Source organism: Manis pentadactyla, chromosome 9 (assembly GCF_030020395.1).
Source record: "Manis pentadactyla isolate mManPen7 chromosome 9, mManPen7.hap1, whole genome shotgun sequence".
NCBI lineage: Eukaryota > Metazoa > Chordata > Mammalia > Pholidota > Manidae > Manis > Manis pentadactyla.
Window position 1 is genome coordinate 122,402,649 of NC_080027.1, and position 12,349 is coordinate 122,414,997.

Below are 12,349 nucleotides of genomic sequence, written 5' to 3' on the forward strand. Positions count from 1 at the left end.
AAGATGTTGCAAAACACGCAAGAGGAAAAACCACAACTCTTATACTTCCAGAATTACCCTTTAATAGAGAATTCTTCAGAGTCTAGGTCTGCAATAGGAGAGCCAATAGCCACTTTGTGACTATTTTGGTCTTAAAGTTAATAAGACTAGTCCGAAAGACAATGAGCTGTTAGCTTGACACACCAGATTTGTAAAGCTTAACACAACAGAATGTAAAATATCTCATTAATTTTTTATTACCAGCTAAAACGATATTTTAGATATTGTGGGTTCAATAAAATATTAAAGTTGATTTCACCAACTTTTTCCTAATTTTACTTTCAAGTTACATACGGTGCTCGCCTTGTATGTTTCCGCACAAACCTAGCCTGTGATTAATACCCAGCTGACAGTAGCATCTCCTTCGTTCTCGGGCTATTTCTACAGGAGCTTGGGGCACCGCTAACCCTGCCAAAATGGCGCAGGACCCTCCGGAGCCTTGACACCAGGGTGTGCGGTAGCGGGCGAGAGGAGACGGCGACCTACCCACTGCGCTTCTCGCAGCGCCAGATCCCGAATCTCCTCTGGCAGCGCGTCCCCGAGATTTTTCACGAAGCCGCCGCACAGCTCCAGCACGTCCGTCACGGCACGCTTCGACGTGCAGCGCACCCGGAAGTCCTCTCGGGGGGTGGCGGAGACCGAATCCCGGGCGTCTGTCCCGGCTACTCTTTCCACGGCGCGCGGCGAGCACACGGCCACCAACTCCGAAACGGCCGCCATTTTCCCAGTTTGAAATGTGGGCGGGAACCCTGGGAGCGGAAGGGCGGGTTCCACGGGGGGAGGAGCCCGCGTCCGGCCGGAAACTCACCCCGCGCAGCCGCAGTGTTCCGGATGAGACTCGGAGAGCGGGCGGCGACCGTGCTTGCGGCGATGGGGGCGGAGGGCGGAGGGAGGGTGGACGGTCACTGCCACCTCTCCGCGCCGGACTCTACGGCGTATGTGAAGGCGAGGCCGGGCCCGTGGGAGAGGGGAGGCCCCTGTCCTTTCCCCTCACGGTATCTTTGCTTTCTTCCCTTAAGGCGAAGCCCCAGACCCTCCCAGGCCCCTATTTGGGGCCCTCCGTGACTTGCTCCTGACTCCCTGTGTAACCTCCGTGATACCGATTTCTCTCCCCGATCCTGAGTAGCGATCAGCCCTCTGTCTGGTCCACACATGTCCCCCAGCTTGCAGGCTGCAGGACAGATCAGTGAAAGAGGCTTCACTCGCCTTTTTTTTTTTTTAATGGTATCATTAATATACAATCACATGAGCAACACCCTGGTTACTAGATTCCGCCCATTGTCGAGGCCCAACCGCATACCCCATTACAGTCACTGTTCACTCGCCCTTTTTCCGGAGAAAAGGAAGCTGCCAGCTCTCATTTCGCTCACTGTGAAAAAGCCTTTAATTGACCTCTTCGTGCAAGTCATGTAGGCTACACTAGAACGTGTGGGCTGGAATAAAACTTGGCTACTGTGCTACCAATGCCCTTCAGGGAGACACAGACATGATTAAATGTTAAGATTCATGCACAGGAGTGGCGCCTGGTCCTTGAACTCACGTATGATTCCTTTACACGATCCCCTGGAACACAGTCCTAATTTTGTTTCCTGAATTGTCCATCAGGGGTAGTTCCTCATCTGTAAAGAGTCATCAGGCAGAGTACCATCCACCACTTCTTTCTGGAGATGTTTCCTTTTCTCAGTGCAGGGGAAATAAATCCTTACATTTACCCTCTGGTTGTGGGTATAGGTGCCACGCTGAGCCCTTACGAAACTCAAGGAAATATTTAAGCTGCCATGGACGACAAAGGGTTGGAGAGGAAGGAAAGGGGTGGTGACTCTGGCAAGATGTGAGAAATGTGCTGTGTATGACAATGGAACTGTATGTTTCTTTAACAAATGCATTACAAAGTTTTGTTTTCTGTGGCCAAGTTTATGTTTTGATACTTTAATTTTCTAAAAAAGGATCACTATGTATTTACCATCAAATTGTTTAGCTCACCTCATTTCACATTCAGTGGAAAGGAAAAGCTGGGGGCTCTGGGGAAACAAACTTGGGCAGGCCCAGACGTCAGGCTGACCATGGTTTCCACGGGGCTGCCTCCTGCTGGGCTGTGACGTCACACAGGGCATGGAGCGCCCACCCTCCCTCCTCTCTCCTGCCCTCAGCCTTGTCCCCTTGCCTTTCCCTGAGGTCTGGCTTGGCACTGCTCAGAGAGCGAGCTTTAAAGGGTTTTGGTCCAGGACAGGGTTCTGGATCTGAAACTTTTACTTTGTGCCAAGATCTAAAACGCTGACTCTTTTCCATCTCTATCCTAATATCTCCCCACGGGCTTTGAATAAATTCCTGCAGGCCAAGCCCACATCAAGCTTTTCAGGTCCTCTCCATCCCATATTCGTGGTTGCGTTCAAGAAGTTCCTCTGCGAGCAGTACTCACAGACCTGCTGGAGGTGCCCTCCGAGGAGACCAGGTTGGCCAGGGAGCATCCTGGCGCGTCCTTCTGGCTCTCACCCCAGAAGCGTCTCTATGTGTCTGATCAGAAACTGCTCTCAGGCAGGGACTGACCCCGAGGCTGTCAGGGCCAGGTGGGACGAGCGCTAATAATAATAGCTACCACTGCTTGACACAGTATGTTCCACAATGTACATGCAGTAGCTCACTTAATCCTCACAGAACTTTAATCCCCATGTTACAGATGAGGAAGTGAACAGCTTAGAAGTTTCCTGAAGGTCCCATGGTTGACCTCCCCAAAGTGGGAACCTATGCTTTTTAACGATAAGCATTCTGAGCCAGAGTGTGTACGTGTGTGTGTGTGTGTGTGAGACAAATAGAAATTAACATGAAATCTACCATTGTAACCATTTTAGAGTATACAACTCAAGTGTCCCTCAGTATATTCACAATACTGGATAACCATCACCACTAACTAGTTCCAGGATTTTTCATCCCCGTAAAAGGAAATCCTATACCTGTTAAGCAGTCATCCCCCATTCTCCCCTCCATCTAGTCCTAGGCTACCACCAGTCTCATATCTGTCTCTATGGATTTGCCTCCGTTGTGTATGTCGTATAAGTGGAATCGTACGATATGTGGCTTTTTGTATCTGGCTTCTTTCACTTAGCATAATGTTTTCAAGGTTCATCCATTTTTGGCATGTGTCAGTACTTCATTTCTTTTTATGGCTGGGTAACATTATACTGTGTGAATAGACCCCATTCTGTTTATCCATCCATTTGTCAATGGACAGGTGCATGTATCTTCACAGCAAGATAGCCTTTATCATAAAGGAATGAATCTCTAAGGTGGGATTTCAGGCATACAAACTGGAAGGTGAGGGAGTTGAGAGCAGACGTCTTTCTCAGATCTGTCAAGTAACAAAGTAGAAGTCACATGTTCTCTGACTAGCTCAATGGGACAGCAGTAAGGCAGGAGGCATAAGGGTACCTGCTCCCCAAAGGTGTCGAGGTTTCCAAGCCACTTCTGCTGGAGGGCATCTGGCAGGCTCCTGGAATGGAAGCTTACGGCTCAGGTTTATTTCCTGCCCTCCTCATTTCAGTGGGGGAGGAGGGAAGAATGCGGAGGGGTCTTAAAAGAATAGTAGGTTTCCATACACAGGCTGATGAAAGGAGAAACTGAGATGACTCCCCAGATGATTTAACCCCCACGTCCTACTGGCCACGGTCTGAAGCGGTCATCCTGAATTCTCTCCAGAACAACATATATGCACATAGCATTATACAACTTGTGATAATGCACTGATTTGATCTTCTTCATGGTAGTTAAATCAGTCCGGTTTGGAAACATTTTGATGGCCCGCGCTTTCTCTGTAAGCAAAGTACTACAGCGGTTCAGAACAAAGGCGTTACACCTGCGTTCAAACACTGCCTCCACTACCACTACTCCCGTGAATTTAGGCAACTGACACAACCTCAGTTTCTTCACCTATAACATGGGATGGTAGCTACAATGCCAAACACAGTGGATTCCCATGATCATATGTGAAGAACATAACACAGCACCTCCGGAAAGCAATTTTTAATGTATTGTTAAATAAGGACAATATCATCATTTACTGAGACTTTTTGAAAGGACTGGCTAAGGACCAAGACTGGGTTGTTTGATGTTTCTGTCCTAACCCATCATCTTACGTGACTATTGACTGTTTCCATTTGCTGTATCTTTCTCATTTGGGGCTGGAAAATAAAGTATCCACACAATTTTCCCTGTTGAAGACATTTCTACCTTGGTACCCACCTGAGGACATGGCAGGATGGGCCTGTCCTCTGCGGAGCAGTGGGATGTTTGGGGAGGAGGGTGGCGGCCCCGCCCTGAGGGCTCGGCTGAGGGGTGGGGACAAAGGGGTTTGTGACAGTGACAGGTCATAAAGGGCAGCAGAGTATAAATAGGGCTGCGCAGGGGGGTTAGGCGAGGAGTTACTTCTCTCAGCTGGACTGTAGCTCACAGCGTCTGAGATTGTCAGAGGCAGAGGTGAGGCACAGCAGAGCGCGAGCGCACCGTACATCTCAACACACTTGCAGAGATTCCGGCTGGCATCCAGCACCTGCTAGCACTCCCACGGCCATCACCTGCACCCCCGCCCCCACCTCTGCCTCCAGGAGGCTCTGAGGCCGGGGGAGTTGGGTACTGCAGGGTGAGTGCTGTTGAGAGACCTGCCGGGGAGCCACCTGTGCCCAGGAGCACCGCTGTTCCCTCTTCTGTCAGCGAAGGGAAGACCCTGCCTGCCCTGTCAGCGCTGCTTCCTGTGGTAACGGAGTCGTGAACAGTGAGTCTCTGTTTCCGTGTTACACGGACCAAAGGAGCCCCAGGATAGGCATGTTCAACACCACCATGGGGCAACTGCAGCGACAACTGTGCCAGGGAGAATTTGACATGTTCAAGTCTGTCCCCATGTTTGAGAGTGACTTTATACAGATCAGTAGATGGGGAACACTGAGTAACGTGGACGGGTGCGCCCCGATCACGACTGTGGGCATTGCAAACACCAACCCCTTCAACCCAATACCAGACGTCATGCTGCTGGCACAACCAGTCGGTGATTGTGAATGGCATGTGGTGTGTGGCCAGGGCACCGAGGGAAAAGAGCAAAGAGATACAAAGACCTTAGAGTTCACCAGGCTCTTGCCCTTGAAGTTCGTAAAGATCTCCATTCACAACCGTGACAAACAACAGCTGCGTGTGAAGCTTGCTAATGGCCGCTCCTACTACCTGCAGCTGTGTGCCCCTCCGGACAAGCAGGAGCAGCTCTTTGGCTACTGGGAAGAGCTAATTGACCTCCTGAGGCCCCCGGTGGAAGCTCACAGCAGTACGCATGCCATTCCAGCAGCACCTGCCAGCAAAATCGGTGGAGAAGGAACTGGAGTGTCAGCTTCTCCGACTTCCGCTCCGACCTTGCGGAGGGAGCAGGCTGGGAGGCAGCCACACCTGTTCCTGGCCAGCACTGAGGCCCCCAAGGGGAGAAGGGAGAGCACGCAGGAGGGCGCTCTCCGGAGCTCCCCACCCCACACCCCCACCCCAGCTGACAGCTGACAGAGGGCAGGTGGGGACAAGACACCCCACCAACTAGGGGACAGCACCTTAGGGAGCCACTCAACCCCCAGAGAGGAGGAAGGCCACCGCAGCTCCACGCACAGCAGGCATGACACCACCTGCGAGGAGGTCAGCCCTGCCCACGCCCCCACCGCTGAGGATTCCAGAGCCTCTCACAAACCGGTTTGGACAAAAAGTGCAGGTTCCTGGCCTGAGATACACAGCAGGATTGGCTCGCTGTGGCACATCAAAGCCAGAGTGAGCGGCCGCACCCAGCCACAGTGAGGTGGACACCATGGACAGGACCTGCTGGGAGACCATCACAAAGAGGACAGCCAGGGACTGGAGGCAGCTGGGAGCAGACCCTGGGCCAGAAGCCACAAGGAGGACCAGGGCTAGGGAGGAGACCAGGGCTCAGGACATACCCCTGCATGTTAAATAAAAGATAAATGAGAAATACACTGAGAATGTGGCATGCTGCCTTCTGTCTGAATTTCCAGGTCACTAGCAGTGACCTCACATAGGATCCCCTGAGGTCATCCGGGCTGCAGCCTGAGACCCCAGTGCCAGCCAGGGCAGCCCCCACCTCACACCCCTGCTCAGCAGAGCCCACAGGACGGCTCCATCTCGCCTCAACCCCTTTCGGGCTTTGTTCCTTAAGGCCTTGGCTGAGAGTCAGACTATGGCCTGGGAAGCTCCACCCCTCCACACGCCATCTCCCTATTTTTAAAAACATTTCTTCCCTTGAGGGCCCATAAGTAAAGCACGAACAGGACTCCTGCCCTTGGGCACCAGTGGGGAGGAGCGGAGGAGCAGCATCTGCTGGGAGGCAGAACTGGGAGGACTCTCATCTGGACTTAGCACTTCTGGAGCTCCCAGGTATACACCCTGCAGACACACGAGAATGCTTATAGTGAAAATAATAGCCAAACACTGGTTTCTGGAGATATTTAGCCCCAGGATTTCCTTTCCCCAAACTGACAGAAGCACAGTACCTGACCCTAGATCCCACCCGTGCTGACAGCACTGAGATGCGAGCCCGGTTTGGCTCTGGGCTCTGAACTGCTCACCACGCAGCCTCTCCGTCTGCCCATAGGCGACCGCGTTAGTCACAGCGTTCCTGAGGCTGAAGCCCCAGATTTTACCTCAGATGAGTCTGAGCCCCATTCTGGTCCGTGCTGTTTGATGGCTGCCGTCAGCGCCTTGCACCCTGTCCAGCCATTCCCTGAGGTTTGTAGATCGCAAAGAAAACCCATGGCTTGAGGGAGTGAGGAGGCTCGAGGCAGGCCTTCCTCATGGTGGAAACGCAGCAGGCGAGCTGGATGGGCAGGACGGCAGCGTGGTTAGGGCAGAGTTCCATCTAATCAACAGTAATAATTACTGGGCGGATGCTTTTCAGAGTGAGATGTTATAGGCATTTTTCTGTTCATGATTGCCTTTAATCCTTAAAGCTACTGAACAGGCAGCTATTAGTCTCACTATATGGGGGAAACAGTCCTAGAAAGGGTGAGTAACTCCCCAGAGGGCACAGCGGGTTCGCCTCTTCCTTCTGTCAGGCCCTGGCACCTCTGCTGTGTTCTCCTTGGTCACCACCCTCCTGGCCCCTAAACCCACTGCACAGAAATTCCTTCGTGAGCCTTCTCAGGATCTTTCTTTGCTTCTGCTCCTGCCTCAGACCGTCAGTGCCTCAAAAGCCAGGGCTGCATTTCCTCGTTCTCTTTCTGGCCTCCCGTCTCCAACGCTGAGGGCCCTGTGTGAAGTTCTTCATAGAGGGGGCCCTTGGTAGATGCTCCAAGTTCATGGCTGTGGTTGCATGTGCAACTGGGGTTGCTGGAGAAAAGGCAGAAATGAGGGAACAGCCAGAACCCAAACCCAAAGGAGAGATCCTCTATCACCCCCCAAAACTCCTTGCTTGCAATATGCATAAAGCATGACCTTCCTAAACACCCCAGGAAAATGCCTGCCTGTGAGTGTTCAAGACCCAAGGTGAGCTGTCTGGGGTGGCTCAACAAAAGCTTGTGGACTGGTGGGAAGGAAGTGTAAGCTGGGACTCCCTGCACCAGACCAGGTGAACTGCAGGAATGTGTGGCCACGGGGAGAGAAGGTACAAGGTGACAAGGCAGTGTTGAGGGCAGGCCTTTGAGTTCTGGCCCCTTTGAGGGGATGGGAGAAGAAATAGAACAAGAGACAAGAAAGGAGCAGTCAGACTGAGAAGCTGGAGCCTGACTACTTTAGAGACAGACTCCCACATCTTAGAGCAGGGGTCAGGATGTTATGGCCCCCACCTGCCTGTTCTTGTCCTGCCTGTAAGCTAAGAAGGGTGTCTATAGTTTTAAATGGCTGAAGGAATTCAAAAGCAGAATAGTATTTCATGACACCTGAACATTCCATGACATTCAAATCTTCACCTCTATGGATAAAGTTTTATTGGCTCCCAGCCAGGCTCATTCGCTGAAGTGTTGTCCGTGACTGCTTCCTGCTACCACGACAGTCAAGGTGATAGAGATCACATGGCCTACAAAGCTTAAATATTTACTATTTGGCCTTTTACAGAACATTTTCAGATGCGTACCCTAGAGGAAAAGGGCCCTGGGCCACAGATTGGCCCCCATGTTGGAGAGGAAGCAGCCTGAGGGAAGTTCAGGCTGACTGGCCACATAGGAGCAGAAAAAGGGGGTGGGTTCCCAGGAGACGTCTGCCAAAGCCAGCTGCCCTGATTTTGGTAGGAAAAAACTCCCCAGCTGTGAACTTATATCTTCCCAGCCCCCAACTTGCTGCCCAGGGTATCCTAAAGGGACCCAGATCCCAATACATACTCTGTGGCCCTGGAATCCCAGCTCCAACATTAGGAACTGTGTGGGCTTTCACAATTCCATAACCTCTAAGCCTCAGATCTCCATCTGCACGATAGGGGTGTAACGCAGACCTTGGAGGCCCGCTGAGAATTCCGTATGACGACAGAGTTAGCACAGTCTCTGGTGCACCGTGGCACTCTGCAACGTGTAGGCCTTGCTGTTAGTGTCGGTCACTCTGCCTGCAGCCGGTCTGCGAGAACAGATGCACCTCCTAATGTGCCCACCAGGGGGCAGGAAGGCCCTGCTCGTGGCCGGGACTATGGCAGATGGAGCCAGTGTAGAGGTTTCCTGCCTGGGGAGAGGTGCCCGTCCCTGCAGTTTACAACCCAGCCTGTGATCAGCTCCTATTCATCCCCCAGCCTGCTGTGGGCCAGACTGGTGCAGAGCTTCCAGCTGCGGGCAGGCCAGTCTTGTTCTTGCCCTTCCGGTGGCAGGCCAGGTCACTGGGGAAACGCTCCTTCTTTCTATCTGTGTGTCAACTCATGTCATCCTCCACTGACCCTGGAGGCAGGCAGAGCAAGTGGGTTAACGCCCTCATGCCAGCAGGGAACTGAAGCTCAGAGAAGTCAGGTGACTGGCCCAAGATCCCGGGGCTTGCGAGCAGGGTGCCTGGGATTGTAGCTTATATCATCTCTCCCAGTGCCAGGCTTGTCTCTCTCCTGGCCAGCAGGCTGTGCTTAATAACCGACCTCTCCCCGAAGTTCCGCTTTATGCCACTTCTTTCAGCATTCCTGCCCCTGCCCTCCTGGCTGAGGACACCCCAAACTACTCCTCCATCCCTGTGGAACTTGGAATGTTCCAAGTGCTTCCACATTTGTGACCTCACCTCTACTGAGAACTGGCTCCTCCCGGGGGATTTGAGGGCAGTGACTATTCCGTGCAGGGGCTTCTGACAAAAGGACAGATGGGCACATGCCTGTGTCAGCAGTGGACAGTGACAGGCTGCTGGGCTGAAGTGGTCAGGGGATCCTACCAAGAGAATGGAAGCCGCAGAAGTAGAGGAAAGGAGCAGAAATTCTGACTGTTTTTCATGGAACGCAGGCACCCGGAAGGGGTAAAGGACAGCAGACCCAAGGGCAGAATGGGAACCCGTGAGTCAGAGGAGGCTGCTCCACAAACAGCCTCGAATCCCAGGCTAAGGGGGGTAGACTGGGTCATGTGGGCAACGGGGAGATGTGGGAGGCTTTTGAGGGCAGGGTGACGGGAAGCAGTGGGGTTCTGGGAGGAGGCTATTATGGAAGTGATGCGGACCCTGGGCACCATGGGAAGGAAGCAGTGGAGGACGTGCCTCAGGCCCAGGCTGGAGGTGACAGTGGACACAGTGGAGAGGACATGGGTTTTGGAAGAACTGCCAGGGTGTCAAGCCTGACGTGATATGGAGGGTGAAGGCGACGTCTAGCCCAAATTGGGAGTAACTGGTGAGTCCAGTGGTGTGCATATGTGTGAGCAGGGTAATGGTAGGGGAGGGACGATTCCTTCCTTTTATATGAGTGTGAATGGGAGGACATCACCTAGAAATGCTCTGTGAATAAATACATCAAGACACAGGTGGGATACCGGAGGACAGTCAGCACTCAAGATGCACATGAGAGAGTCAGCCCCAGATGTGATCTCTGAGGCTGTGGGAGTGAACAGGGAAGCCCAGTGAGTGGTGGGGTGGGGGCCAGGCTGTGCCTGGAGGATGCCCAGGGAGCAGAGGGCGGACCCAAGGAGCAGTGTGTGCAGAGGCCTCCCAGACAGTCGGTCCCTGTCTGTCTCCCAGTGGCTCTTAGTAGAGCACATGGCACGCCTCTAACAACCATGAATGGTTCGTGGGGTCATGTGTCCTAAGTCAAGCCAATCAGAGAACTAGAGCCCTCTGATGGACATGCGGGGGCAACGAGGCTTTTTCCATCAGTGCATGAACAAAGAGGCAGGTAGGGCTCAAAGCCCTTGACCCCTATCTGGGTGGGACCTTAGGGGGAGCCAGTGTCAGGCTGAGGAACACAGAGGGGAGACGGAAAGAAACTTGGTCCTCAGTGACACCCCTGAGTTGCTCCATTAATCCTTGCCTGAACCCTTGGTGAAAGAACGGCGGTCCTGTGTTGTAAAGCCAGTTAGGTAGGCGTTTCTGTGCCCTCCGATGGAAGGTTCCTGACTCACACTGTGGAAGAGAGAGAACCTGAAGGACGCCCCTCTTTTGGAACAGAGGGAGGGAGATTTCAAAGCGGAGGGGTGGATAGTATCAGACGCTGAGAGTGTCGGCTCAGAGATGTTCCATTGTCCAACAATTGCGTGATAGAAGAGGAAACAGTGGGTCAGAGGGGCTCCTATAGTCAAACCCACACTCAGGACTCAGGATTCACAGATTCACTGCCTCGAGGGGGGAAAGGGGAACTGCAGGACAGCTGTTCCTGGGGGTCTTTCTCACTCAGGGTTTTGGTGTAGTGCTCGCAGCCCCCACTCAAATCCTTTCCACAAAGTACTGGAGGCTTAATGACCATTTGCCTGCCTCATGCCAAACCTCCATTCATGTAACTTCTACCTCTGACAAGACAATAGTTCATATTTTAGAACCTCTTTAGACAAAGAGAGACCACATTGCTCCTTACTCAACCATGCTGAGAGTGGGACAGTTCTTCCTAGGGTCTAACTCGATTCCATTCCATTGGGAATGACCCGTCAACTGGAACTTGGTGGTGGACCCGGGAGGCATCTGACGGTGACAGGCTGCAAAGGGAGAGAGGCAGGCGGGCAAGGGGAAGGGGTGTCTTGCCCCGAATACGGCCCCCGCGGCGAGGGCAGGGCAGGCTCTTCCTGAGCGGAGTCCTGTTGCGGTCTGAAGGACTGAAGCTGCTGAGAGTGCTGTGGTGGCAAGAGGCTTACCGCAGTGCAGGCAGCCAGCTCCGGCATGCCGCGACACACAGACGGGAAGGAAGCGGAATTAGCTCCCAGCGCCACGCCGCCCTATTGTCCTGCTTGTTGCTTAAACACCTTGCTGTGTTCTCTGCGCATGCGCCTCCCCACTCGAGACCTGCACGCTAACGGGGGGTGGGGGGCTGCCCTCCAGGGACGTGAATACTGAAGTTACAGCTGAAAGCTGATGTCACTCAGGCTGAACATTAGAGGAGACCCGTGCACGTGAATCGGTTGCCTAAGGTCACCTGGCAAGTCAGTAGCAGGGCCAGTATCACTCCCATGCACCTTGGGCAAGCACTTTCACACTCAGTCCCTCCCATCTCCCGCCGCGCGTGGGGGGGCTGTGCGCACGGAGAACCCTGATGGGTGACTTGCCGCTCCTGGGTATGGGTTGGATTGGGGTCCTCCTCAATCTGGCACTGGTCCACTTATTGTGGGTTGGGTCACAGGCCACGGTCATGTCACGTGGAGAGAGAGAACATTCTGCAGCTGCCAGGGGAAACCAGGGTGGAAAAGTCCCATCCCACTATCTGGGGGCAGGCAGGAAATGGGGGAAGGTCTATGATGCCCCCAACCGTCCGTAGGCGACAAGCTGCTGTAAGGGGGCCCTGGGAACCACGGGGCCCTGGGAATCCAGCTTAAGCACTGTGGTTGTCCAAGAAGCTGGTGGCTCTGGGTGGCTATGGAAGACAGAGCTGGGCAGTGGTTGGCTGGGGTAGAGGGCAGGGTGGGTGGGAGGAAGTGGGGCCTGGGAGACAGGAGGGCTGTGGGGCTCTTATGTAACTGCGTGCATCTCCACGTGGGTGTCCCAAGCACCTCAAAGGTAACATGTCCCAACCTGGACTCATTGTCACTCTGACAGCCTTCCTCCTGGGTTCTGTATCCTGTCTTGTGAGGCAGCTCCCCACCCCAGCCCCACCCCAGTCCCAGTCCCCAGCACCTAGCCAGAAATCAGGACATCCCCCTTCACATCTCCCTGTCTCCTCATTTTACCTTCTCAGTCTTTCTCAAGGCCCACCCCTCCTCTC

The 12,349-nt window shown here is 53.5% G+C and overlaps 1 protein-coding gene across 2 annotated transcripts in view; it reads right to left on the bottom strand.

Moving 5' to 3' along the window:
- LOC118924693 (kinetochore-associated protein NSL1 homolog) overlaps window positions 1–4,956 on the bottom strand; it is a 30,724-nt gene extending 25,768 nt beyond the window's left edge. For both annotated transcript variants that reach the window (XM_036909720.2, XM_036909722.2), the window contains exons 1-2: window positions 4,869–4,956; window positions 526–1,084 (exon numbers count right to left, since the gene is read on the bottom strand). In XM_036909720.2, coding sequence (XP_036765615.2) covers window positions 526–759 — 234 coding nt within the window. In that variant the 5' untranslated portion in view covers window positions 760–1,084; window positions 4,869–4,956. The remainder of the gene's footprint in view (window positions 1–525; window positions 1,085–4,868) is intronic.
- Between the last annotated feature and the right edge of the window lie 7,393 nt (window positions 4,957–12,349).